Raw genomic sequence first — 25,566 nt, forward strand, 5'->3', positions numbered from 1 at the left:
ATCCCAGGGGGAGGGTGGTTCAGCAGCGGCGGTGAAATAATGAAGCAGACCAAAAATTGAGGTTGAACTGCGCTTAAAAGCACCATGACCGGTCTTTTCTGAACCCTGAAAAAACTGAACACGAGCAGCGGCACTATTCACCCTAATATAGCCCAACTGGGCTTGGTTATTGGACAACTAAGATTACCCCTAATTAGCATGCTAGCCCCCCCAATCCCCAACTAATTATATACTCCCACCCAACCCCAGCTGCACACAGACAGCACTCACACCCCAAACATACCACACTAATACACTACACAATACAAGGGACATCTAACTATGTGGTTATCCCTCGCTTTCTCTCACTGCTAGACATGTTGGATTTATTCAGGCATGTTGCCCTTGTTGCTGGGTTCTGCCATTAAACTATTGACAGATATACAGGAGAAAACAAAGATATCCATACAAATGAACCAAAGCCTTTGACCAGTGGGCCGGAAGTAAAAACACTGCAGATGGCAGTCACTAGGGTGGTAATTATTATTATTTAGTCATTCAGCAGGCGCTTTTATCCAAAGTGACTTACACAGACTTGGGGGTGAACTACGCATCACAACTGCTGCTGCTGCAGTCTCTACAATAGGACCCCGGTTTTAGGTCTCATCCGAAAGAGTATGCAACCCAAACCAGTTCTGTTTCCAGTGTGAAATTGAATGCAATGTTTGTTTGTTTGTTTTTTTTAGTTTTACCATGACTTTTTGAGCATTAATCTATTTAATATGGATTTCACATTACTGTCTGTCCTTTACATATCCAGACAACAGATTGTCCATTTGTGACTAAACTTGATTTGGACATTCTTTAGCACAAGTTATTGAGAAAATATACAAACCTAAAGGAGTGTGTATGCATGTCACACACATTTTTACATTCCTTATTTTTAATGACACTGAAATCCCAAATGTTCTATTGACATCCGTGTCGGATATTACAGTACTGAGCTTTCTAAATGGACACCATCATTCATAACAGTAGACCGTGTTTAAATATGCACAATGCATTCCCCATCGCCAAAGCAGTCCCTGATATAGCCGGCCCAGGTCCTGAAGGGGTTTTGTTTTCCAAGATCCGTGTTGCTAGGAGGAATCTCAGCAGGGAGCGAGGCCGAGATGAGGAGCAGTTCCGAAAGTGACGTCATCGCCATTCACTCCTCCACCACCGCCGCTTCCGAAGCCCAGGAAAGGAGTCTTGCTTTGGCTTTTCGGAAATGTGACGTATGTAGTATATCGGCATACAACAAAGGAAGGTTAAAAAGAACGAGACGACCGGCACATTGCTTAAACGTTGCCGCTGTCGTGTCAGGATACGATTGACACATTCCCAGAGTCTATGCCGAGGAGCCTGTGGAGGCCTGTTTTTAAATCCATCCCTGGGCTGGAGTGCGCAGCGATCGCTGGGGATCTGAGCTCTTTGCCGGGTAAGTGTGGGTGTAAACGTCGGTCCGTTAGCTGCTCATATTGTGTCTTTTTTCAAGATTCGTGGGTCATTTTTATTTTATGATGAGGATGATAATAATAATGATAATGTATTTATATTTTACACGCTAACAGGGTGAATACGACTGTTTTGAGCACTAAGCTTTGTTGCTCTCAGCTGTCCTAGCTTACTAAGCCGTGTGTATTGTGTTGTTTCAATCCAGATGTACCGATCCAGATGTATACATTTTAAAATAAAAACGAAACGGTAAGACTTGGAAACTCTGTCTTTGTTTTAGTTACTGTAGTTTCTCAATATCAGCCGATACAGACAGTAATGGTACTAATATTCGCTTTACAACGGGGGATGGAGTACTGTACCTAGACCTCAGGTGCTATGGGTTTGATATACAGTAGGCTGTAAACAAAACTGCTAACAGCAGACGTAAAATAATAAACAATTGCGAGGAAGTGCATGATTTCTAGTTCAGTTATGTGATTAACAGTAGGAAAGTAGCTTTATTGTTATTCGTCAGGGACAACATACTGTCACTGGTACTTAATAAAACATAATCGTCATTGTATGCTCAATCTAGCCAAATTAATAAAATAAATAAACAAACAGAAGAAAAGAGGTGGGGGGTATGCCGGATTTGTAAACGCAAAAAAAGACTGAATCGCCTTGTTTTCCAGATTCTATTATACTGATTACATTTTACACTAAACACCTACAAAGCTTATTAATTACAAGCCTAATTTTGCAATAAACTATTTACACCTTTTAACCAGTATGATGGAACCCTTGAGACATCTACAAAGGTGTCCGTGTCTTTGAGCGTGTCTGTATGCAACTGCAAACCAAAACTAAAAACTGTCTCTCTTGTATATTAGGTGAAAGAGTTTGAGTAGCTAGCTGCTGATGAAGAGCTTGGCTGATGATGCTTGATTCTGCATCTCCGATTGCACGGTACCCTCCCCTCCTCCTGCTGCTGCTTAAGGATTATGCCAGGATGATCGCCGTACCGTTCCGGATTGCCAAGAGATGGTTTCTTAAACCTTCTAAATGATCATAGCCACTTGGATTGTGTTCTATGCCAGTAGGAGCCTTGCACGAGGTTTGCTGTTGACTCTAGAGCTGCACTTTCTAAGGTTTTGGGAAACTTCTGCAGCCGGGACCATGGGAAACAACTGCATTTGCCGAGAGGACAGTGAAGCCGAGGACGACACAGCTCCCCCCAACCAGCTCCGGCAAGTGGAGAACACTGCCACAGAGCCAGAGGTGCGAAGCCGGCCGCGGGACCCTGTTAGACCACCCAGGCGTGGCCGAGGACCACATGAACCCAGGAGAAAGAAACAAAATGTGGACGGGCTGGTGCTGGATACACTGGCTGTCATCAGGACACTAGTTGATAAGTAAGTAACATAGAGTACAGCCTGGTGTAGGAAGACAATCTGTCTGATAATGTTGACCGGCTGCCTTCAGAATGGATTCAGGCACACACGATAATTTTAAACCTGTTGTGGATGACCATCTGTTGTTCCCAAGTAGTCTGTTTTAATTACTGCTGCGGCAGATCTGAATACTGCTGCTGCGCTTAAACTTGCAAACCTGCTTTAACACAGACCTCTTTCCACTGTATTTTATTATGATGTTACTGAGGAAGTCACTGAATCACCCCTGTGGGTGAACATCACACTGACTTCAATAAAGAATGGCTGCAGGACTTAGATCTACTGTTGTTTGGATGGATGGATGGATGGAGGGATGGAGGGAGGGAGGGGGGCCCTATAGCCTGGAGGTCGCCGGTTCGAGTCCAAGCTATTCCACTGCCGACCATGGACAAGAGCTCCCAAGGGGCGGCGCACAGTTGGCCGAGCGTCTCCTGGGTGGGGAGGGCTTAGGTTGGCCAGGGTGTCCTCGGCTCACCGTGCACCAGCGATCCTTGTAGACTGGCCAGGCGCCTGCCGGCTTGCCTGTAAGCTGCCCAGAGCTGTAGCTGTAGCTCTGAGATGGCTGCATGGTGGGCCTACAGAGTGAAAAAAAGTGGTCGGCTGACGGCACACACTTCGGAGAACAGCATGTGTTCGTCGTCGCCTCTCCTGAGTCAGTGCAGGGGTGGTAGCGGTGAGCTGAGCCTAAAAATAATACAGTTTGCTATTTCAAATTGTGAGAAAAATGGGGTAAAAATCAAATGGCGACTACTAACTAAAAAAATATTAATAATAAAAAAATAAAAAAATAGGAACAAAGACCTGATCTGGAAGAACCGCGGTTGCTACCCCTGGTTTTTATCACTTAATGGACCCCCAGGAGCAGGGAGCTGTTATTTGTATTGTCATCAAGTTGGCAAACCATTGATAGTAGAAACCCATGAATACAGCCTGGACCTCTTTGGAAAGGTTCAAAGGATTAGCAACTGTTAACCTTTAATCAACTTTAAAGACTAGTATAATGACTTGATTCATCACTGTACAGAATTGCATTCTTTTTTGCAATTTAAGTATATCAGTGTTTCTGGTTTAAAAACAATAAATAAATAAATAAAGATGAATAAATCAATGTTACTTTCTCCAGTCTGCATCTAATTGCTTTGCTATGCTAGTTTGTTTGTTTTGGCCAACGTTTTAGGTTTCTGATTTGTAGGCTTGCAGTATTGCTCCTTTGTGGCTTCAGTAAATGAAATGTAGAAAGCTTTAATTAGCAAGTCTGTTATTGTCTGGGAATTTTTTTTGCATACTTGTTTGGTGATGTATAATAATGTGTTCCTATTGGTGTTGGCTGGTGACAGTGCCTATATTTTGTGTTAATTAGTAACAGAAACATAATTTTACATAATTTCATTATGTGTGCGTCATACTAAATTCAGAATGCAATGTTGAGTGAGCAAATCTGAAATTGGCAGAATGTCCTGACATATCTCAGAAGAATTGTACATTGTAAGTGTTAAAAAAAAAACAAAAAAAAAAAACAGCAAAATGTACCTTGATCCACCCACCATTATAAAGCATAAGACGGACTGAAAGACCTGTTGCTAGGACACAGGGTTCAGAAAAGGCTTAACTATTTCAGAAATCTTGCCAATTGCAAGAGATTTTCTTTTTTTTTTTTCTGTTCGAACCTTATTTTCAAAACAATTGCTTGTGTTCTGAATTTGTGCAGAATAAGATTTTATATGTACAATAAATGTAAACAATAACAAGTAGTTGTCATGCCGTCAAAAACCTATAAATACCTCCAATGTTTTGATTCAAACACAGGCTCCCTTGAGAAAGATATGTACAACATATCGAAACGTTGGGCAGCTGGCTCTTTGAGCTAATATATATATATATATATATATATATATATATTTTTTTTTTTTTTTTCAATAGATAAGTTGCTTGTAAACGTCTGCATTGGGGTCTTGAGGGAAGGTTGTGTGTAAGCAGGAGCTGTATTTACTGATGGATGTTCAAGAGTGACGAATGGATCTGCTCTAATTAGGGAGCCAAAGAATACCAGTGGTGTCCAAAAGTTCATGTGCATTAGTAATCATCACTGTGTTTGTTTTGTACTTTCAAACCTCATTACTGAATAATGATGATGAGTTGTTAGTAAGAATATGTTTGTCTCTGTTACACTTACACAGTTTTTCTTTCTGCTTTGTTTTAGTGACCAGGAGCCACCATATTCCATGATCACTTTACATGAAATGGCCGAAACAGGTAACTAACAGTAGTTTATTCTTGAATGTTAATGCTTTTTACCAAGAAAAATACACGTTTTACGGTTCTTCACAAACCCCGATGAGCACTAACCTTGCACTACTCAAGGTTAACTTAGTTTGTCTTTAAAGTATTGGGCAGGACTTGAAGCAGAGCACATACAGGACTGGTTGGCTACCTCTGTTCCTGACTGGTAGGAAAAGTACTGTGACAGAGTATCTAAAGTTGAACCGCATAATACTTACAATGGATTGAAAAATTTACTTAAAACACTTAAATATATAGCATCTTTCACAGAACAAGAGGAGCCCTGTCTCCAGCTTCAGTAGTGCAATCACTGAGTCCCTACAATAGGTTTGAACTGTCACCACATGCAACATTAAGACAAACAGCTAGAAATGATAGTTGGAAGTTTCTTATTGTGGCAGCAGAAGATCTTGATTGGTTCAGCCTGAGGCCCGTGAAGCAGTTGTCCTCTTCTTTAGTCTGCAGATCCACTGGTTCCAGAGGAGAGATGTATGGGTTTGTTGCGTGCAGACTAGTGTACAGGGTGCCTTAGACCGCTGCAACCCCGAACCACCTAAAAACAAGTGGTTCTTCAATTAAATAAATGCTCAAAAAGTGTTTTATCTACTGTAGCGTGTTAAGACAGTTCAGGATTTCAGCAACACATAACCACGCCCTTATTCTCTCTTTCTGTCAACACCATCCTTTAGAAAACCTCCAGGGAGATAAATATCAGTTTGCAGCCCCTGGTTCCAGACGTCTGGGTGTGTTTGTAATGCAGCTGAGCCCTGAGAAGATGTTTGCTGAATCTGTGGTGCATCTTAATGCTGACCCTGTATCCGTTTACATACCAGTTCCTGAAGGGCCGCTGCTAAAGCATTTTTTCCCAAGTTTTGAACTGGGTCCAGCTGGAGCGTTCCCACTCTCACATTCCCTCCGCTTTTTTGTTCACAGATGAGGGCTGGCTGGAAGTTGTCCAGTCTTTGATCAGGGTGATTCCATTAGAAGATCCACTGGGACCAGCTGTTATAACTCTACTGCTTGACGAGTGCCCACTGCCAACCAAAGTAAGTCATGGCAGTAAACAGTCCTCTTAAATAAAGCAAGCAGATGTCGTCAATTCCAGCACAAGCATCTGAGTTGTTGTCTTGTTTCAGCATTCACGGCTTGTTTTATAACAGCATTCAAATTATGTTGCTAGCGATGCAAGTAACAAATGCAGATTCATCGGATGATGAAGCATGACACACTTTGGTTAGATGTGTTGTGGGTGGTGGGGACGGACACACACCGTGTCACAGCCTGACTGCTTTTATTTAATAGTTTGTAACATGTTTGTTTTTTAGGATGCATTACAGAAGCTTTCTGAAATGCTGAATCTGAGTGGAGCTGTGGCGTGTCAGGACGCTTCCAGTCCTGCCAAACATCGCAACACTACGGCAGTTCTGGGATGCTTAGCAGAAAAACTAGCAGGTATGGACCTGAAAGCAAAGTGCACCTGGATGGCTCATTAGAAAACTGATACTAAAAATGCAGACGCTCGCCATAAAATACCACACTCCTGAAAAATGATTTTTAAAAGTATACATTAAAATAAAAAATATGTCCCCACTGTACAGAGGTGCTAAGACCGTATATAAAACATTATATATTTGAAATGTGCCTGTTATGTATACCCATTTTTTGACTAATTCAAGCTCTGTAATTTTGTTGTAGGTCCTGCTAGCATAGGTCTTCTAAGCCCCGGGACTTTGGAGTATTTATTGGAAAGTTTGGTGAGTACTGAAACATGGTTTAGATAGCTACTGAAACTTAAAATTATCTCCCAGTTTACCACAGCGTAGGATACATATGATATATAGACTGCATACAACAAAAAACTGTTGTATGCAGATTTCAGGAGATGAGTTTCTATTTAAGCTCCTGAATACGAGTGAATATTGTAACTTTTCTGCGATACTGCCCCCCATATTTGTTGTTTTATATTTGGAAGGATTGTGAATGAGATTAACATGCTTGTTTCCCCCTCCCAGAGTTCAGAGTCACACCCGACAGTGATGCTTTTTGCTCTCATTGCACTTGAAAAATTTGCACAAACAAGTAAGTCCAATTATTCCTTTGATCCTTTTGACCTGTAAATAATCGTGAACTGCATGGGGAATTATTACAGAAACCAAAACAATGCATTTGAATCCTAGCACTTCATAACTTTTTATTTTAGAATTGTTTTCTCTCTTTCCTCTTAATCCCAATTTTCTTTCCTGAGTCTTTTTTTAATGTGGTGTTAACACAGCTTAATATGAAAAACAGCCACCATTTTAATGCTGCTTTTGTAATTGTAGGTGAAAATAAGTTGACTGTGTCTGAGTCATCTATCAGCAACCGGCTAATGATATTGGAGACCTGGGCAAACCACACTGACTCACTGAAACGACAGGTTGGATTCTGTGCACAGTGGAGCTTAGACAATCTCTGTAAGATATTTGAAAAGCTGTCTGTCCATTCAAGAGTTTCAATCCTTCATAACCCCCAGGGCTAGTTTTGAGTATACAGTGATGGAAATCAGACTCCCATTACATAGCAGTTTGATCCACTCCTGGTTTCACTATGTAGAGCATTTGGTGCATTACATTGTAATGATTAATACAAAGCCTTTCTCTATTCATGAAATGTAGTTCTTGTGTATTCCAGGTCTTGTTCTCGGCTAATATTGCTTGCTCTTCAGTGTTGTAAGAATTGAGAAATCATTCGTAACAGAGTTGCAGCTTCTTGTGGTTCTTGCGCATTTTCTACAGCTGCGTTATGTTCTGTTTTTTTTTTTTTTTTGTCAGTTCTGAAAGAGGGACGTCAGTTCACATATGAGAAGGTGAACCTTAACAACATTAACGCCATGTTGAATAGCAACGATGTCAGCGAGTACCTCAAAATCTCACCGAGTGGGATGGAGGTAGGGTCTTTTACTTATTAAACGTGGGTAGTCGGGGTATTTTCAATGCTTTTTTTCTCTAAATTGTGGTTGGTGCAATTTCTCAAAAGGGGTGGGGGATATATATATATTATAATATATATATATATATATAATAGCTTTTTTTCATAGTGAGTATTTGTTTTGTATATTAAAAGCGCATCTTCTTGCATAATTGTAACGTGTAGTATTTAATAGTGACACGTGAAAAATGTGTTGCTTGTAATGGAATGCAGTATTTGGTACTTGCTTGTTGGTGATAATTTGCATTGTGTTTGTTCTGTTCCCTTTATTACTCCAGGCCCGCTGTGATGCCTCTTCATTTGAAAGTGTGCGGTGTACGTTCTGTGTGGATTCTGGTGTCTGGTACTATGAAGTTACCGTTGTTACTTCAGGTGTAATGCAGATTGGTTGGGCGACCAAAGACAGTAAATTTCTTAATCATGTAAGTATCTATAATACTCTGCCATACTTTTGAAAGCACTGTACGTGTCATTGCGACTAATTGCCTAAAACAATATGCATAGACCTGAAGTGTTTTTTATATTAATTTTATTTTTCTACTGCTAGAACAAACAAAAAAAAATCTTGGTCCCTCTCATTCCACAGGACTGTCCGCATTCTCATATTAATTCCTCCTTCTCCTGCCAAACCTTTGCAGAATTTATGCATTCTGCTTCCCACAGTCAGGCAGGAACCAGGGTTGGAAAGCATAGCTGTGGCCATCTAAGGAAAAGTTTAAATGTGGGATGCTTCACTGGTTATCTGGGAAATACCATGAAAGGTACTTTTAGAAGTCCTCTCTAGTTAGTGCAGCGATTGCACAAGCAGTGGCAATCCTGTCCAAGCTCTGTACTCTATAAACCTTGAAGGGACCATCATCTGGGTTGGTGGGGCTGAGGGAGCCGTCCAGTCTGAATGCACATATAGTCATGAAACACCAGATTGAACTGATTTTGAGTTTCAGTAACAGCTGTTATTGTTTAACACAAAAGGGACATTTTGCAATTGAATCAGTAGGCTTTACGGTAAGTTATATGATTCTTTATCTTCGATGGAAAAAGTTACTTTACAGTGATGCTGCTTTTTTAAATTTTATTTATTTTTCTATTTTTAAAAATGTAGTTGTCGCCAATGGTTTTTACCCCGGTTTTCTCCCCAATTTGGAATGCCCATTTATTATTTTTATCCTGGTTCACCTCTGCAATCCCCCAGCGTCTCGGGGAAACGGAGGCTGAAACGTGGAGGCTGAAACACGCATCCTCCAAAACGTGTTCCTACCAATCTGTCGTTTTTCGCACTGCGGGTCCACAGCAAAGCCACCAGACCTATAGTGCTGGAGGACAACACAGATCTGAGTGGCTCTACTACAGACCAGCAGGATTTCCCTGCCGACCTAAGCCCTCCCTACCTGGGCGGCACTCGGCCAATTGTGCGCCGCCCCATAGGAACCCCCGGTCACGGGCGGGAATGACATAGCCTGGATTCGAACCTGCGATCTCCTGGCTATAGGGCACATCCTGCACTCCACGCAGTGCCTTTACTGGATGCGCCACTCGGGAGCCCTTCTGTGGTGCTGCTTAATACCTGATTTCAAATTTGGATTATTTATTTAATGTTTGCTACCACCTGGTGGCCAAATACTGTGTTGCACCAGTAACGTGAACATATTTCTTTCACAGGAGGGTTATGGTATCGGTGATGATGAGTACTCCTGTGCGTACGATGGCTGCCGGCAGCTGATTTGGTACAATGCCAGAAGTAAACCACATTCGCACACATGCTGGAAGGAAGGTAAGAATGTTACATTGAGCTTTTAAGGTAACATATGTTAGGATTAAATGGCGTCAGGCTGTTTATGCTAATTCATGTGTTGCCCAATTTAGCAGTTCTAATTACCCACACTAATCATGAAACTTAATTATGTATTATTAAATTATATTATTGTCTTGGTTGCCTGGCACTTCTTTTTTTTATAAAAATAAATAAATAAATGGCCCTATTAAATTGAGGAGGAATTGCAGTTTTCCCAGGTTTTAGACATTAATATTGACCTTTTTACTCCCCTTAGGTGATACGATAGGATTTCTATTAGACTTAAGTAAGAAGCAGATGGTTTTTTATTTAAATGGAAACCAGCTTCCCCCAGAGAAACAAGTCTTCTCATCAGCCACGTAAGTACATTAATAAAACATTAGGTTATGAAGACCGAACTGACTGGAGATATGACCACTTTTTCTATTCACTTCAGATCATTTACTTTTGATTGCTTTGAAAGAACACAAGGAGATTTGTTTGTAAGGCCCAGTCAACTTCCCCAAAAGGAAATTCATTTTGGCACGCTAATCTATGCAAAAATGAATGTTCATATGTCTTCTCTGTATGAATGTGTTCATTTGATTATATCAATAATTTTCTCTGAAACCATATTAATGTTTGGCAGTCCAGCTGTGCCTCAATTGCCAAAGGTATTGCAGTTTTTACAACCAATTCAACAGATTAAAAAAAATAAAATAAAAAAGCATCCTTATTTTTATTTGCTTTGTTTGTTCTCCTGACAGATCTGGCTTTTTTGCTGCAGCAAGTTTTATGTCTTACCAGCAGTGTGAGTTCAACTTCGGGGCAAAACCCTTCAGATATCAACCACCTGTTAAATTTAGCACCTTCAACGACTATGCCTCTCTTGCATCTGACGAAAAGATTATACTGCCAAGGTAAAAACATCTGCATCTGTAACTTCAGAACACATTGATGAAAGCATTAGCCAGAACATTTGTCAACTTGATTATTAGCTTGTAGTTTTAATTCAGAAGCATTGTTCAAATATCCCGGTTTCAAGTCTTTTCATAGTCTGTATGGAGTATGTGCCCCACTGCAGAAACGGTATATAATATTTGTTTCTACTACTTTATACGTGTGCATTTTTAATGCCTCTATCACAGTGTAGATGCCAGCTTGGATGAGTCGAGTATTTAATTACAAACTGAGGCTTTTACTGACATGACATTTTATGCGTCTTGGGTTTCAAATGTGTATTCCAAGTGAAAGATAGGATTGCATATTAGAAAAAAAAAACTATATTGGAAACACAAACGAAATCTGAAGTTGAATGGTGTTTTTCTATTTAAGACACAGACGATTGGCTCTGCTGAAACAAGTGAGCATTCGAGACAACTGCTGTACACTGTGCTGTGACAAGATGGCAGACACAGAACTCAAGCCATGCGGTCATAGGTATGCTACAGATTCCCATCATTGTTTATTTATGTGCTGATTTATAATTTAGTTCCAGGTTAAGTGTGGCTAAGCAGTTCTAGTTTTGTAAATGGTCTTGGGTACAGTAAAGCACTAGGTATAACGCATCTACCAAGAGACTATCTGATGTTTCTTCACCGTGAATGTTAGGACAGCAAAGGCAGTGGGTTGAATTCCTGCTTCAGTTACAGTATTCTTTTCAGTTTTCAAAAATGGTCAAATGATGATCATTTTAAAGGAGGTACTATTTTTTTTTTCCCCCCAAAGTAATTATCCATATGGAAAGATCATCAGGTTTGTTTTCAAGAAGCATGAAATCATGATGCTGCTGTAATGTGTTGGGGTTGCTTTAGACATAATTTCAAGTTAAATGAAGAAAACAATATCCCTTCGTTTTTAGTTTGAGAAACTAACACTGATGTTGTTCCATGCATTTCACCCCTTGTATACACAGCTTAAAAAAAAAAAAAAAGTTTAATTGTCTCAAATATTTCTGAACATATTTCAGCAGTATTCTGTTTTCTAATTATGGGTGTCCTGTAAGTCAGGCACTATAGGAAATATCATGAATTACACTGATTAGGGTGTTCTCTGTTAAATTGGTCGGCTACACCTCATTGACTATCTGCACTACATATCAAAATTGAATTCGGTCCTCTTTGCTCAATAGCATCTCACTCCTAGAATGAAATATAGAAACTCACAATTGAACACTCTGTAAATCTGTATGGATTAATACATTCCAAATGTAATGTTTTATTTATTTATTTTCCCCTGCAGTGGTATGTGTATGGAGTGTGCCTTACTCCTGGAGACCTGCCCATTGTGTCGACAAGACATAAAGACCAGAGTCGCGCTGATCGCCCATGTTTCCTGACACTAGGGCAGCCACAGGCCTCCTCTTTGTCACTGGCCAATGAGGGTGAAAAAACAGAAACTTAAATTGTAAACAGACAAAACTTTTAGTGTATTGTGCTGTGTGATGGCACCTAAAGATTAACTATAAGTTAACCTGAACAACGGCCAAGATCATGTTAACTTTCAAAAATAAGAAAACGTCCCTCCGTTGGGTCTGTCACTATACATTGATGATTTATCAAGACAACTTTCTTGGTGGTAATTAAAGTTGATCTCCCTTATACATGACTTGTTTTAAATAACAATACATGGATTTTTATTCTAGTTGAAATGTGACCCTTGTGTGGCACTGCTTTTGTAATTCATATCGGTGAATTCACAGAATGTGAATCGTCACAACAGCAGTGAAAAGACAAAGGATGCTGAATCCGTCAGCCCTTTTGTTTTTATTTTTTTTTACCTTGACCATAATAAAATGTCAACAGGAGCAAAAAGACAAGCGTTTTTATCTGAAAGTAAGTATTTTATAAGGGAGTTCAACTTTAAACAGAACTAGCAAAAACAGGTTTCTTATTTTGGCTGGATGAACTGTTAAAGTTTACACTGGAAGTAGGACAGAGAAGGCATTAAATGATCAGACAACATTCCTTGGCTCTTCTTATGAGGGCACAAAAGCAACATGGTCAATGCTTTATTGCAAGCTGCTTATAGCTTGAATAGTATTATACAGCTGATTCTTTAAGTTCGGGTGAGTGATTCATTAATTAACAGCCCAAAAAAAACCCAACAACTTTCAAAGCAGAATCGTCTTGACAGTGCCAGGTTACTCTAAGGTCTAGAATACACAGATAAGTTATAAGTATTCCAAAGATCAGAGGGCATCTTTTTATTTTTTTCCAAATGAAAAAAAAAGGTGTTGATTGGTATTCTTCTTTTGGTTTGTGATGTTTTGTATTAAAATGTTGCTGTCCATATTTAGAACCACATTCTGTGAATAGCAAGACATTGAATTATTTATTTAATAAAATAAACAGTAAGTTTGTTATCAAATGAAAAATGTGTTCCTGCTCCAAATGGAACCCTGAAAACTGGATTATAATTAAACTATGATTATTCTTTTCAAAGATACTTTTTTCCTTCTTTTTTTTTCTTTTGTTAAACAATATTATTTACAGGACTTATGCAGAAGCAAAGTCCTGGTGTCATTGTCAGAAAGATATTGGAAAAATATGTACTGATGTATAGATATTGTTTTCAAAAAATAAAAGATATTTGAATATATCTGTAGTTCTTGTCTGTCTCTTCTTTTAAGTGTTAAGTTTACCGACTAAAACATACAAGAAATCACAAATGCGTTTGTCTTATTAGTCAACTAGTTTATCCGGTTATATTGAATTCATTGTGATCAAATTACTTTTGTTGGCAACACGTTTGCATACTGTTAACCACGAAACTGACATCTGTCTTTGTGGTCACAATGTAGGCATAATGTATTCACATGCAAGGAGTTGCCTAACGTTTAATTCGTCATCTATTTTTCTCTAAAGCATTTTGTATGGCAAGCCCTGAAAATCCTCTACACCCCATTTTTCCATTGACGGCTACCTGGTGGTTCAAAGGAGTGATAGCCAAGGCTTTAAAGTACCTACAGCTAGAAATGCTATTCTTGAGTAACTGCCATTATGGTTATGAAAAGTATGGAAATCCACAAAAGTGTACCTTCTGTTAACTCAGTCATAAGCTTTGTATTCCACAAAGGCTGTTAACTTCAGAAACATAGCAGCCCTCTGTTCTTTTATACACACTCCTGAAGGAAATATTTCTTCTCTCTTTCTATTCGACTAACCTGTTCACACAAACCTAACTTTGCCAGCGTTGTTTTTGTGTTATGTATCTATGTATGTGTATGTCTTAATCTTATGCATGATTTTTATGCTCATAATACATTCATATTGTGTTTACTACTCTGCTGCTACGACTTCTGTCTAATTCGTGGTGTCCTTTTGTGCATCGGAACTGAAATTCACGTCCTTGTTTCCCTGCCGTTATGGGAGGAGCTGGGGGAGCTTTTTTCCGTTGCTGAAGAGCTGTTGTGTGAATGAGAGGAGAGATACAAGAGAATGGCTGCAAGAGAGAGAAGTAAGGCGATTATGTATTCAGTTCTCTTGTAATCTTTAGAAAGTGATTTGGTTAGGCAATATATAGTATACAGGTCTGTCTTATTTGTTAGTCAAATAAAAAAAATGGTACGTTACAGTGAATGTTTCAAAACACAAACTGTACTTGGACAAACAGTTCAGTGCCGTTCTCTGTAAATACGTAGATTATTATAGGTACTGTCTGTACAACTAAAGAAGGCTGGCTACACCTATTATGTTAAGACTTCGTGTAAACTGTTTAATCCTAATTTTTTGACTAGTTGTAATAAACTATAACAGGGGTGCAACCTACTGGTGCTAAATTATCAACCCCCGTTAAATGCGAGTGATTGTAAACGATGAACTGCATGTAAATAACTAATTGTGTTGTACCTTCTTTTTCCAAAGGGTAGAATAACCATTTCATCCCCTGAGTGATATGTGTTTACACATATATCTTCAAATGCGCCGTTAATCGAAGCATCCTACTGTTTAAGAATGGCCAATTATGTTTTGTATTTTCAGCCGTCCCCGATTTGCTTATGAACAATCATAGCGTTTTACTGAACTGGAAAATCTAACGAAATATCCTACCAATTTTATATGCTATTGCTTTGATGCGAATACCCCGCAAATTCGGTATCAATTCTAACATAATAACACTGACATAGTCGATTCGCAATGGTGGTTTTTAGTCCCGTGCAAATCTGGTTTAAGACTGTTCATAGTTACTGTAGTACTAAGTAGTTACTAAGCCTGTCTGAGCTTCAGTGATGGGGTCGCCACAGTTAAGACTGCTGATGACATGTTTTGTCTTTTTTTCCTGTTTAAAGTTTTGTTTGGGGATAATGCAGTTGAAATGGAAAACATGGAAGAAGAAGATTTTGCTGTTTCAAAGTAAGTCTTTAAAAAAAATATCCAAGTAGCAGTCAAATGCCACCTTGACCAAAGTGTTAAATGAAATGCAGGCCATTGTTGTGAATTATTCAATAAATCACTTCTTAGAATAGTGTAATCTAATACGTAAAATAAAAGACACACATAAATAAATAGAAATAAGCAGTGGTACTGTTGACCTTCCACATACAGTCTCTACGCCTTTTTCCTCTTGTGGTCGTTTAGTTGGGATGATAAGAGCTACAGGATTAATACACAATCATTAGATCTAGTTTTTGTTTTTTTCTTGTGATGCAATTAAAGTAAATCTGGTTATGATTATTGTAGTAGAAGTAAGCAAAGGGTTTATTCAACTTGTACCCCTCTGGGATAAACTGTAGGAGCATGAAGCATTTTACACCGTCATCAACTAGCGTTGCGTGCCCTTTGCCCAATCAACGGCTAGTTTCACAGACCCCGATTAGCAGTAATCTTGGGCTACTCACTGTTAATTTAGATAAAGTAATCCAAGATTAGAGCTAATCAGAGTTTGTGAAACTAGCCGTAAAACAGTGAAGCCAGAAACCACCATAGAAATGTTGTATGCTCGGCATGTGTCCGCACAACAAGTGCTGTTATTAGCTGAGCAATTTCAATGTAGCTTTTGTTATAATACTGTAAACTTTTTTTTTTTTTTAGTTCGTCCGGTGCAGATGCTACATTTGACACTGTTGTCGGATACATAGAGGATATAATGATGGGTGAGTAGACTGATTTTTTAAATTATCGTGACAAAAGTTGCGCACCTGGCAGCATGATTTAGTTGGTATGAAAACATTACTCCATCTCTGTTCTTCAAACACATGTTTAACGCCAAGGGAAGCCATAATTAAGCAAGGGCATAGTGTAGCCTCTGCACCAAGTCAATATTTTTAAATGTGACATACTCATAATGAATTAACCCGTTAATGAACTGCTTAATCAGTTAATTGATTGGAACTTCAGACAAAGCAATTCGCTGAAGTTGCACAATGTGCTTCGTGGTTTAATTGGGCAGGCGATGAGTTTCAACAGCTTCAGAGAAACTTCATGGAAAAGCATTACCTGGAGTTTGAAGATTCCGAGGAGAATAAATTAAGCTACACACCCATCTTCAATGAACATGTGAGTGTCCCATACAGAGCATGCGGTGGGTTGCTTTTGCACATGTGCTTTTCTGTTTACTTTCCTCTGCCACAAACTATGAGTTAACTGTTCACTTACTGCTTTGTTAGATCGATCTGCTGGAAAAGTATATTGAACAGCAGCTGATAGAAAGGATGCCTGGGTTCAGCATGACAGCGTTTACCACATCGTTACAGTAAGTTAGTGGTGAAGAATAACATGGTTAAAAGCCATTTTTAATTGAAATCCCTAAAGATAGTCCTTAATATTTTTTTCATTATGTATTGAAATACATGTTTAAAGGGGGATTGTGAACCTCAAAGATTCCTTTTAATCTTCAGTCCCTTTAAGTGGCTTAGTTTTAAGCATCCTAATGTACAAAACAGTGCAAAACAGCACATTAAATAAACCATCTTTATACACAAAAGCAACGTTTGGCTTGTAACGGCAATACACCCCTCCTTAACAAATATATATTCTGTATGTAGGTATACTTGACACATCTTGCATAAAATCTAGTATTGCCATAGTGAAAGTAATACCAAAAACAGCAGCAAACAACCCAAAGGGTTCATTTAGGAACCCCCAAAACATGCTTACTATTTCTCTTGCAGCATTAACAGTTTTGTTTCCCTTTCACAATACAGATCAGCTTTGTTGTTATTGATGGGTTGTCCAGGGAGTTTCAGCATTTCCACATGATTTGATTGAATTTGAAATCCTGTGCAGATTCAGGGCTGAGTAATGGGATGGAAGACTGTTTGGGATTCAGCTGATTTTCTATTCTTTTTTTTTTTTTTCTTTCTTGCTACAGACAGCATAAAGATGAGATAGCGGGAGACATATTCGACATGCTTCTGACGTTCACCGACTTCCTGGCGTTCAAAGAAATGTTTCTTGATTACAGAGCTGTAAGTAAACAGTTTACATTGGCAGTGGTGTCTCCAGAATAATTCTGTAATTGTGTTAAAGTTACCTAAGTATTGTGGGGCGATGAGCAGTTATCTGCTATTTAATAATTGGTGAAATACTACTTTTGTTCGTGCTTGTGTTGTTTTTTTATGTGTCCTAAAAATTGAAATCCTGGGGAGAGAAAACAAAAACAACAGCCTTGCAGTTAACTGTAGGGAATCCCTAAGGCATTAGTTGCCAATAGCTTAGACGTTTTTACATTTAAAAAAACTGTGCTGGAACTGTGTTATTGAAAGTCCCTTTTGTTGATATATACTGTCAGTTTATCTACTCTACCAGTTTAGATCTTTCAGCAGTAAGGTACGTTACAGGAAGTCTACCCTAAGAAACTAATCAACCATTTTCAGTGTCAAGTACTAAAAAATAAATATAGGCAGATATATATTCCTTGATCGCATACTATATTATGTTAGTTACTTGTCTGCTGTTTTGAGTTATCTTTCCTAATCTCTAAGAGTGGTCTTTGGTTTTGATTCAAGTTATCTTTCAGTAGAAGTGTATACAGGTCTGCAGAGTTGAACGGGTTCAAATAGATCCCAGTGATTGTCCTGTAACAACCAGAGAAACCTGTTCAGTCTGAACACCTCGCCTGTTCCCAGATGCAGAGATCCCATTGTGAATCATTAATGCACCAATAGACAACACCCATTGCATCGGCCTTCATGCAGACACTGAGCAGCTGTAATTAGTTTGCAAACAATGTTCAGTTCCTCCTCATTGTTTGTTTATTTAGCAGACACCAAGGCGACTTATAGAGACTAGGGTGTGTGAACTAGGCATCAGCTGCAGAGTCACTTACAACAACGTGTCGCCCGAAAGACAGAGCACAAGGAGGTTAAGTGACTTGCTGAAGGTCACACAGTGAGTCAGTGGCTGAGCCAGCATTTGAACCCGGGACCTCCTGGTTTTAAGCCCTTTTCTTTAACCACCGGACCACACAGCCTCATGCATGCCTATCCTGAGTACAGCAGACTTGCTAATCTGGACTAACTTTAATATCTTACAAATAATGACCTGCACTAATGCTATACTATACTATACTATACTGTATATGGTGTGCAGATTATCTATTGCAGTAGTGTTAAAATGCATCTCTTTGGAAATTCCATTTCTACAGCTGATATCGGCATGCATTTCATTACAATAGAGTGGATTATAGGCCCATTTTGGACTACCAGGGTTTGGATTCGCGAGACTGTACAGTATGTGGTTTTTCCACTTGAGACGAGTTCCTGGACATGCATTTTATCACAGATTACTGAGTGCAAATTGTCCCTCCAATCGATTTCCAGATAATGTTTAGGAATGTGTGAATGTGTAATGAACCTGATAAAACAATTGATTGTATTTTTTTTTTTTTTTACCTGTGTAGGAGAAAGAAGGTCGAGGTTTTGACCTTAGCGGTGGCCTGGTAGTGAGATCATTAACAACATCCTCTTCTTCATCCTTAACTGTAAACAACTGCCTGTCCTTTCAGTGACGTTTGACACCCATTTAGGTAAACATGGACTTGTAAACATTCCAATACGTGACTCATAAACTGACGTCCATATTTGATGTATGAGCTTTCTGTCCCCCAGCGCAGTCAAACATGTAAAAAATAATGTAGGTATTGATAGCGGAACAAGTCCATCTTCATTTTTTTTTTTTTCAAATAATTGCAAGGATTTAAATAAAACTCCCATTGCATAGCATTTTGATCCAAACCTGGTTTCATGATGAGTTTAAGACAACACATCTAAATTTGTTACCTATACACTGTGGCAAATCAAGCTTGTATTAAAACCTGGAATGGGTGAAACTGCTATGCAATAGGAGTCTTCTTTCCATCCGTGAACTGGCAGCACTTCAGCCATGAGAAAAGTAGTTTATTCTTGTATCACTGATCAGCATGGATTGTGTTGATGCTTTTATTTTATATAATGCCTCACAGACCCATGGTATTCATGTATATAATGGTTAATCTACATACACCAGTATTATCTTTGGACAATTATGTTTATTTGGATATTTAGTGTTAACAATAGCATTGATCAGTTGAAGCACATTGAGGGGGAGGGGTTGCCTCGTTTTCTTTGTATTCACATTTATGGCCTGTAAGCACACTACAGTGAGCATCAACTGTGTAATTAAGTAAGAGGAAAGAGTTAATCTAACCTTTGTTTAATAGTTTGGTATGTTTGGGTGTGATCTCCACGTCTCTGAGACTGTCTGTATGCCTGTAGCTTTACTTGTATAGATACTTGTTAGATTAGAATTGCATTACTTGTGTATTTTCTTATATAGGTCTATTTATGTGAAGGGATGAATATGTAACTGAAGCTTTCATATTTGTATATACACAATATGTATTTGGAATAAAATTGTTTTTTGTGTGTAAGCATTTTTTTACATTTCTCCACAATTCTGTTTTAAATCCTCTGTATCATAACTGTAATACAGCTTTAAATCCCGCTAACAAGCCTCTATCCTGATTGTAATCTCATTTTAAATCTCGCAAGCAGAGTCTCCAATAGAAATGTAGGAATGTGCTGCCACTCAGTAGTTGGGGCAGGTGTAAAGTATTCAGAACGAATCAATGATAGATACAAGTCATGTAGTAGGTTTTATTTTTTATTGAGAAAAGGGTAAAGTCAACGTGAATTAATTCTCCATTTCCACAGTTTTTCCGGTGTTTTTCTGGTATTTATTGGCTATCCACCGATTTCATTTTCTTTGTATCGGGGGTGTTTTATCGATTAAAACCGAAAATCAGAAGCCCTATCTATCTACCTAGCTATCTATATCAATATCTGTAAATGTGAGTAGTGCGCTACAAAAAAACTACCTAGAAAAGCGTTCATGAAATTATCAGAGCTTATACGTGTACTGCATGTGTGTGTTGACCTTTCACAATACATTACTGGTTCTGTTGGTTCCAAGGATTGGGTTACTTTTACATAAAGTGGAACCAAAGTGTAAGTTGGTAGCAGTTAGTGAGTTTGTGTTATCTCTCTCCCATAATCATGAGGATGGAGAGATAGAGAGAGCATAATTAAAGCACAGGGCACGTAAAGGTTGCCATGTTTACTGGAACAGGATAATCCACTGCACGGGCCAAGCCAGGACCTCACACAATGGTGAAAAATGGCAAACGGATGAACCCATCAAAGCAACTGACTCGATAGTCAAGAGGCGAAGCTGCAGAAATGACAGAAGGGCATCATCCCTCCCACCAGCCCAAAAGAAGGCACACCAAAAGTGTGACAATCACAGTGCTCACTCATTGATTCATTTCTAATGCACTGCAGATTAAATATCATGTTTTTAAAATAAATGACAGCCACCTTTAACATTCTGCAAACGAAAAGCCGATAACACGGCTTGGTTTAACCTCAAAAAACATTGACAAATTAGTAAGTATGTACACATGCGTTAGTGCTCCCTGCTGCTTGTGTAGTGTGCTGTATTTGGCTATGCTGGGAGGCTTCCGGTCGCTTGGTTTGTTGCTGCGTTGCTGCCCTGTCCTCGGAACGCAGTGAAGCTGAAGAAGGAGCTTGCACAGTAGGCGATCATAACCAGACATGCAAAGAACTGTTGGTGCAAACAAAGGTGAGGCAGTTAGTTTAGGGACACAGCTGAATTTGTTCTTAAAATCAATTTCACACAAAACTGCACAGCAAAACCACCTGTGCTCAATAACCAACAGTAACAGAGTCGATATAGTTACAGTGCATTTGAATTGGGTGGATGGTTAAACAGAGTCCCAACATGTTTACTTACAGCTGACGCCGCCAGGTTGTTGTAATATGGAGCCCAGTTTGTAGGAACTGATGCTGCGTTGGTTATGAAGGCAGTGATGTACAGTACAGTAGCAATAACATTAAAGATCAACATCTATCCATGAAAGAAAAGAAGACAAGTTATCAGCACTTTATTTACGGTTTTTATGTGTAGCAAAAAAGAAAGTAAAGGAAGAATTATAATATGATATTTTAAATGCAGTCATTTTGTACTTGGCTCTATTTCTGTAAAGGGACACAGTGAAGAACAACAGGTAGATCTGGGGTGAATCAAACAGAAAAGGTCCCACCCACAAATAACACAGAACACGAGGGGCTGAGCAAACAAATAGTAACAGCCCCTCCCTTAATTGTTTGTAAAACTCTATTTTAGGTAAACATTTAACCTACCGCAATAGGCCAAGGAACAAATTGTATTTTTGCAGGCACACTCAGGAGGTAGACCACAAACAGGCTGGTTGTTATTACCCAGAGTGTGACACTAACAAACATCACCCATCCAAATGCATGGTTCACGTATGTGGTACCAGCAATCAGAGCCCACACCAGTAAACCCAGAACCTGACAAATAGAAAAGAAATGCAATTAGTTCATTAAAGTAGACAACTGCTCTTAGTATTTGTTCTGTAGTAACGAAAGGTCATCCTTTACTTGGTACCTGTACTGAGAAAAAATAATCAAATAGTCCTTTTATTTAGTAAAACTTGATGAAAATGATTTATGATTTGCTGTCAATACAATCTTAGTACAATGTCCTACCCACCTGAACTAACTAGAGATAATCCCCAGTCAGATGATAACCTATTGTAATTGGGTACAGAAGCAAGGACTGAGTTCACAAATTCACTGCAAGTGCCCCAGGCCATTAGGAACTGCTTTATATTTGCTCTGTTTCCCCATTAATTTTTTTGCTTGTGTCTCTCTTCCCTTAAAGGTGAAACCACTTCCATAGTAATTTCGCTTGTAGACGAAGTTCCCATTTTATTAATGGGTACTTAGTAATAGCTTTTATTTTGTGTCCTTGGTGGTAGCAAGTTTTATTTTCTTAAAATCTATTGCTCTTTTTAAATGTGTATTAATAGTGAGACTAATGCTTCCAATTAAGTGTTAACATGCTCAAAGATAAGACTATTGCACGCACACATACACAATGAGTGTTTATAATTAGTTTATCCATTATTGATGCTAGATTGCATTACAAACAATGGATTTGTGGCTTATCTGGGAAATGATACTTGAGTGATCTCCAGGAACAGCCTGTGACTTATAAAACTGAAGTCATGTCAATACAATTTTGTACTATGCATTTATGGCTTTGGTCAGACCGATATTCTAACCCAAATTTAAAAAGGAGTGATCCAACCTAATTGTGTTGACATAAGGGCTGACTGCAATGCTACAGGATTGAAGACTGAGTTGAATTACTTTGGAAATTCTTGTTCTTTCAATATTTGCTCCGTTGTAGCAAAAAGGATTGATTGGTTAAGATGTTTACGTAAAACCTTTTTAGATAAAAGTATGGGCTCCTTTGATGGACGTATTTGCTTTTTATGTTTGCATGTGTGGGAGTGAGCTTCACATGACTGGTCACCTATAAAAAGTTGACTTTTGCCTCAATGATACAGTATCCTGATTCCATTTTCCTACATAAACTTTAATAGACAAATAATTTTAGAAATTCTATAAAATAGAAATTGCTCACACTGTACTTCAGATGAACTTTTCAAAGTTGCCTGCTGAAATGCATCCACAAATTCTGCACCTCTCAGACATATCTTGAATCTTTTCTCAATGTTGCTAATCTACTCTTTCAGATTTGATCTCCCCATTGCATTATCTAAAGCTCTCATTTTGAATCATGTGTGATAGGTTCATGTTATAGTTCCAATAGTACCCTCCCTACAACCGACATACAATCAGTCTTGATGGAGGTTTTAATACGAGTTTATGTATATTCAGAGCTATGCCCGTAGCCAGACTGGAACCAGGGTTTGAGGTACGGTGCTTTAGCAGTAAGGTTGATTAAAAGTACCTCACTCCTCAGAAGAGCTCAATTCCACCCTGCAATGAAAGGCTCATCATGCACTCCTCAGCACCATGTGATCTTAAGAACTTCAGCTGAGGTGTGGCTGTCCAACCACTCTTGAACAAACACCCAAGTGTGGTTTCCTAGTTTAGATACTTTCCCCAAGGCTCAGACCACAGCCCATGTAAAGTCTTTCAATATTTAAGAAAAATAATAATAACTAAGGTGGGATATTGAAACAGTGTTCTAGAAGCATGTATCACAAAGTAAAAAACATTCAAATTAAATTCAAAATGTATTTAAATAGAGCTGCTGGTCTTGTCTATCGTGTTTTAGTTTTGTAGATATGCATGTACTGTGAAACCACATAAATTTGGATGCATTACTGCATGCAATCTTTTTGTTCATACTGAAAATGCATTGTAAATGGTAAGTCAAATCATTCCCACATATTAAAGTAAAGGTGAATAAACATTATCTCTGTCAGCAGTATCTGCAGAGTAGACTTGATGGAACAGCATTTCTGTCACCGGGTAAGATTAAGTTATAAAGGACACACATCAGTTCAGTGTTTATGAGCTGTAAAAGAAATATCAAAGACTATTTTTTGTGTGGTTTGAGAGGCTTTTAGCTCAGTCCATTAAGGTATTTATTTAAACAAAAAAGGAAAAAAAGAGTTTATTTTATAAGGAGACTGATATATTTGAATACGTTATATTGAAATACTAGAAAACAGGTCCATATGAATAGCTTTATATGAATGCAATTATGTTTACCCAACTGGGCTTCATCGACGACAGTGAGGTTATTTAAAGCAGACAGTCACATTATTTGAATTTACACTCACATCATTTGCATTTACAGTAACATAACCTGAGCTAGCTGAACACCTACATTGAGAAAATACCCAGCATTGTGCAAGTCAACCTATACCCATCATTGAGATGGCACACACAAGTACAGTACACTCACAAAGCAAGGACATTTAAAATATAAAACAACACTTACGATTTCCACGATCATCAGAATCCCAGGAATAGTCCTAATAAACAACACATCCATTTTGACAGGTCCCACTGAGAACCCACGGAAGCCGGAATTGGACTGGGTTGGCTGTGAGCTGGTTTCGGTGCTGACTTTAGCTGGAAATTCATCCATGGTGACTGGTAATGTGCTGGAGTAGTAAACCCTTAAAACTTTTAAACCAGTTTAAAATTACTGCATTAAAGATAAACAAGAAAAAAAAAACACACAACCAAAATATTTGTCTGAAGTCCAGTGAGCTCCTTCTCTTGGTTTCCTTTGCTGTGTTTCAGATCCCATTCATTATTGTTTTCCTCAGCCCTGTAAGTGGATATGTGTCTCTCCCTGGTGTGAGCTTGCTTTGGCAGCTCTGCACACAATAGCCGAGCTGGTGAGGGCGTTCACCTGAGTTAAACATTTACATAAGCTCAGCACTGTCGGGCTGTTGAGCAATGTTCACAGCTGCCTGTCACTCGTGCTTGATCCAATCCCAGCCTTTCTGAGCTTGCCTTACAATTGGGGTACCTGCCTGGTTGTACATAATATAACATAGAATAGCAAAGCATACCTTTCCAACACAAAACCCTTTAGAAATCTGAATCCGCTGGGAGCTTAGACTGCAAGAAGAGCTTTGAGAAACGCTGCTGTTGTGTTTTCATCTCACCAGACCCTATTCATTAAGGACCATTATTACCACACCTCTTGTGTTACCAGCACACAATGCCAGTGAATACAGACCTGAGTGTATTTTTATCTCAGTTGTTGTGAAGATTGAAAGCATTGTACAGAATACAAAAACAGAGTACAATGAGACTTTACTCTTACCAAGTGATGTTCAATGGCAATGCAATGATTCAGTTCTAAAGAGCAAGAATATGAGCAGGATGGTACCAGTGTGGTAACGCTGTCATGATTTGACATGCCATTAACAGCACACAATTCACACCTGTGTGAAGCTTTTGAAGTAGGCTATAAGGTTAATTATACCTACTCCTAACCCTGTGATAGAGAAGTCATTTTATATGGAGTAAAGTTACTACAATATGTTTTCACAATTATCAGACCCTGATCCTTGCACTAAATACAAAATAATTAAAGTTCTGTCCATAAGGAATTGCTTGTCTGCTCGGTTTAGTTTCCTATAGTTTTACTTTAGGTCCTGGAATGATGTCCCCTCCTGTTTTTAATTAGATTGCAAATGGGTGAAATGTGAGGGTAGCGTGATTATGAGTCCCTGGAACTGATGTTTCGTGAAATCCCTAATCTTGCCCCCCAGTAGCCAATAGGTATTTCTGCATAAACCAGGCAGGTCATTGTTTGACTCTGGTTTCTATCTGTA

General features: G+C 38.8%; 3 protein-coding genes across 3 annotated transcripts; 2 read left to right on the forward strand and 1 right to left on the reverse strand.

The window, feature by feature from the left end:
* Window positions 1-1,153: 1,153 nt before the first annotated feature.
* LOC117425142 (RING finger and SPRY domain-containing protein 1-like) lies at window positions 1,154-13,525 on the forward strand. The gene is made up of 15 exons (XM_034041841.3): window positions 1,154-1,459; window positions 2,349-2,870; window positions 5,110-5,162; window positions 6,123-6,235; window positions 6,515-6,641; window positions 6,885-6,943; window positions 7,202-7,268; window positions 7,511-7,642; window positions 8,000-8,115; window positions 8,435-8,578; window positions 9,816-9,927; window positions 10,205-10,307; window positions 10,695-10,847; window positions 11,263-11,367; window positions 12,169-13,525. The coding sequence occupies exons 2-15, from the start codon at window positions 2,521-2,523 to the stop codon at window positions 12,263-12,265; spliced, it is 1,731 nt and encodes a 576-aa protein (XP_033897732.2). The 5' UTR covers window positions 1,154-1,459; window positions 2,349-2,520; the 3' UTR covers window positions 12,266-13,525.
* Window positions 13,526-14,230: 705 nt separating this feature from the next.
* arl2bp (ADP-ribosylation factor-like 2 binding protein) lies at window positions 14,231-19,776 on the forward strand. Its single transcript, XM_034042190.3, has 7 exons — window positions 14,231-14,385; window positions 15,218-15,281; window positions 15,960-16,021; window positions 16,318-16,424; window positions 16,535-16,620; window positions 17,239-17,335; window positions 18,769-19,776. The coding sequence occupies exons 1-7, from the start codon at window positions 14,367-14,369 to the stop codon at window positions 18,874-18,876; spliced, it is 543 nt and encodes a 180-aa protein (XP_033898081.1). The 5' UTR covers window positions 14,231-14,366; the 3' UTR covers window positions 18,877-19,776.
* Window positions 19,777-19,996: 220 nt separating this feature from the next.
* Window positions 19,997-24,602, reverse strand: LOC117425334 (plasmolipin). The gene is made up of 4 exons (XM_034042189.3): window positions 24,213-24,602; window positions 21,569-21,739; window positions 21,159-21,272; window positions 19,997-20,969 (listed from the first exon to the last, which is right to left on the reverse strand). Exons 1-4 carry the CDS (start codon window positions 24,360-24,362, stop codon window positions 20,850-20,852), a joined length of 555 nt encoding a protein of 184 aa, XP_033898080.2. The 5' UTR covers window positions 24,363-24,602; the 3' UTR covers window positions 19,997-20,849.
* Between the last annotated feature and the right edge of the window lie 964 nt (window positions 24,603-25,566).

This window comes from Acipenser ruthenus, chromosome 20 (assembly GCF_902713425.1).
Source record: "Acipenser ruthenus chromosome 20, fAciRut3.2 maternal haplotype, whole genome shotgun sequence".
Taxonomy (NCBI): domain Eukaryota; kingdom Metazoa; phylum Chordata; class Actinopteri; order Acipenseriformes; family Acipenseridae; genus Acipenser; species Acipenser ruthenus.